This window comes from Kryptolebias marmoratus, linkage group LG23, assembly GCF_001649575.2.
Source record: "Kryptolebias marmoratus isolate JLee-2015 linkage group LG23, ASM164957v2, whole genome shotgun sequence".
In the NCBI taxonomy this organism is placed as follows: domain Eukaryota; kingdom Metazoa; phylum Chordata; class Actinopteri; order Cyprinodontiformes; family Rivulidae; genus Kryptolebias; species Kryptolebias marmoratus.
Window position 1 is genome coordinate 10666466 of NC_051452.1, and position 1980 is coordinate 10668445.

The 1980-nt window shown below is 44.6% G+C and overlaps 1 protein-coding gene across 4 annotated transcripts in view; it reads left to right on the forward strand.

Annotated features, from left to right (window-relative positions):
• Nucleotides 1–1159: 1159 nt before the first annotated feature.
• The window catches only part of LOC108246794 (protein FAM184A), a 49250-nt gene continuing 48429 nt past the window's right edge, over nt 1160–1980 (forward strand). Inside the window, exon 1 of one of the 4 annotated variants that reach the window (XM_025010156.2) lies at nt 1160–1673. In XM_025010156.2, coding sequence (XP_024865924.1) covers nt 1476–1673 — 198 coding nt within the window. In that variant the 5' untranslated portion in view covers nt 1160–1475. The remainder of the gene's footprint in view (nt 1674–1980) is intronic. The other 3 variants (XM_025010158.2, XM_037973854.1, XM_037973856.1) reach the window with 3 other exon arrangements.

Below are 1980 nucleotides of genomic sequence, written 5' to 3' on the forward strand. Positions count from 1 at the left end.
ATATATATATATATATATATATATATTTAAATTAATTACAGTTTAAGTTGCAGTTCAAGTGTGTCACCAGTAGATGTCAGCGCAGGATTAATCACAGCTCTATTGCGTCCTCTGTGATTTTTTTTTTTGTGTTATGATTCGTATGGCTCAGAGAGTGTTTTAATAAATATAACTGAAGCTGAAGTGTTAAACAGTCAGAGTTGTGTAATGAGGATGAGGAGGAGGAGGAAGGGGAGGGGTTTCAGTTTTGTCCAGCCTCTCTCAGTATAAAACAATCTGTTAGGCTATACAGTTTGATTTCAGTTCTTTATATTTTTCTTTCAAAGAGCAAGATGTTAATGCACTTTATGACCTAGTCTTGATGGCCTTTCAAAGTTTTTATCACCCGCCACCAAAGACAAAAGGGCGATAATATTTTTGCCTTTGTTTGTGTTTGCCTGTTTGTTTATCTTATTAACAAGTAGATCAGTTTTATTGAATCATGATATAAGAAAGTAATCATGATATGAGCATCTAGGACTAATTAACGTTTGGGGTAAACCCGAATTAGGATGGCCGCCACAGTTAGGTGATGGTAAAAAAAACACAAAAACGGTTAAAAATTAGACAATTTACAAATATTGATCTCAAATTTGGTGTGTTAGTAGTTGACAGTCATCCCCAATTTATGCTCTGAGCACCAACTGTTAGCATAATATTTCGTGAATCAGTGGGCAGATTTTAACAAAATGTTCAGCACTAATTAACAGATGTAAAACTACAACTTAACTCGATTCAACATGGCCGCCACAGCCAGCTGAAATTGGGAAACAATAAGTCAGCTGTTTTTACAGATTTGGAGCTAAAATTTGGTGAGTCAAGACTGTCTGTCTGTTAGCAAAATATCTCATGAACCACAGGACAGATTTGGATGAAACTCTACAGCTCAAGATGTCCGCCACAGCTAAGGCTACAAGCTGACAGATCCTGAACTAAAGTTTGATCTGGTAGTAGCGGAGCGCCTTTCCTAAAGCGTACTTCGAGCGCTCACAGATCTCGCGAGATCTTGACTCAAACCGGAATAACTCGAATTTAAAACTCTCTGGCAATGTAAGGTGGCGGGCGACACGCATTTTCCCCCTCCCCTTTCTTCCCTACAAGGTGGCTCAGGTAGACATACGGACTAGGCTTGAGCGCGCGGAGCGCTGGATGAGCATCTGGCGCGCGCGTCACTCCAGCCGCTCGCGCCCGCTGCGAGGATGCGTGTAAACGGAGCGGTCTCGCGCCGCCTGTCCCAGCAGCTCCTGCGTGTTTTTCTCCTCGCGCACCTCCGGCCGAAGAGACTGACCGTAGACGGAACAATGGGAGGACCCGACGCGTAGCGGCTCCCGCTCTTCCTCCGTTTGTTTTTATTTTATTTTGTATTTTTTTATTTATTTATTTATTTTACTCACTGTCAACGCCGTCGTGTTTGGGCTTTAATTCCCGGGCGGAAAATGGCGACGGGAGCGGGCTGGCAGCCTCCTCCTCCTCCTCCTCCTCCGTACAACACCTCTTCCAGCGGCGGCGGCGGCGGCGGGAAATGCAGCTCCTGCCCGGCGTCCGGCGGCATGTTTTACGACGGGAGTTTGACGCTTGAATACACCCAAGACCTGCATCTGAAGATGAGCAAGAAGATAGCCCAGCTGACCAAGGTGTGAATGGATGAGGTGTAGTGGTGAGGTCATTTGGAGCAGGTGTGGAGCGGGAGAAACACAAACATGACGCTCCTCTGTCGTACATGTTTATATTGTCATTTAAGAGCAGAATAATTAACATTTCACCGCTCTGAGGTTTACGGGTCACCATTAACTAAGCTTCCACGCAGTCCTCTCCTATTTTGATGAAGTGGTGCTATTTTAGAGATTAAATTGAGACATTAAATGGACTTTCTGCTGTTTAACCTGGATGTGTTTTGGTGCCACAGCCAAGGGGGTGGGGGTGGGGGGGCATTATGTAATC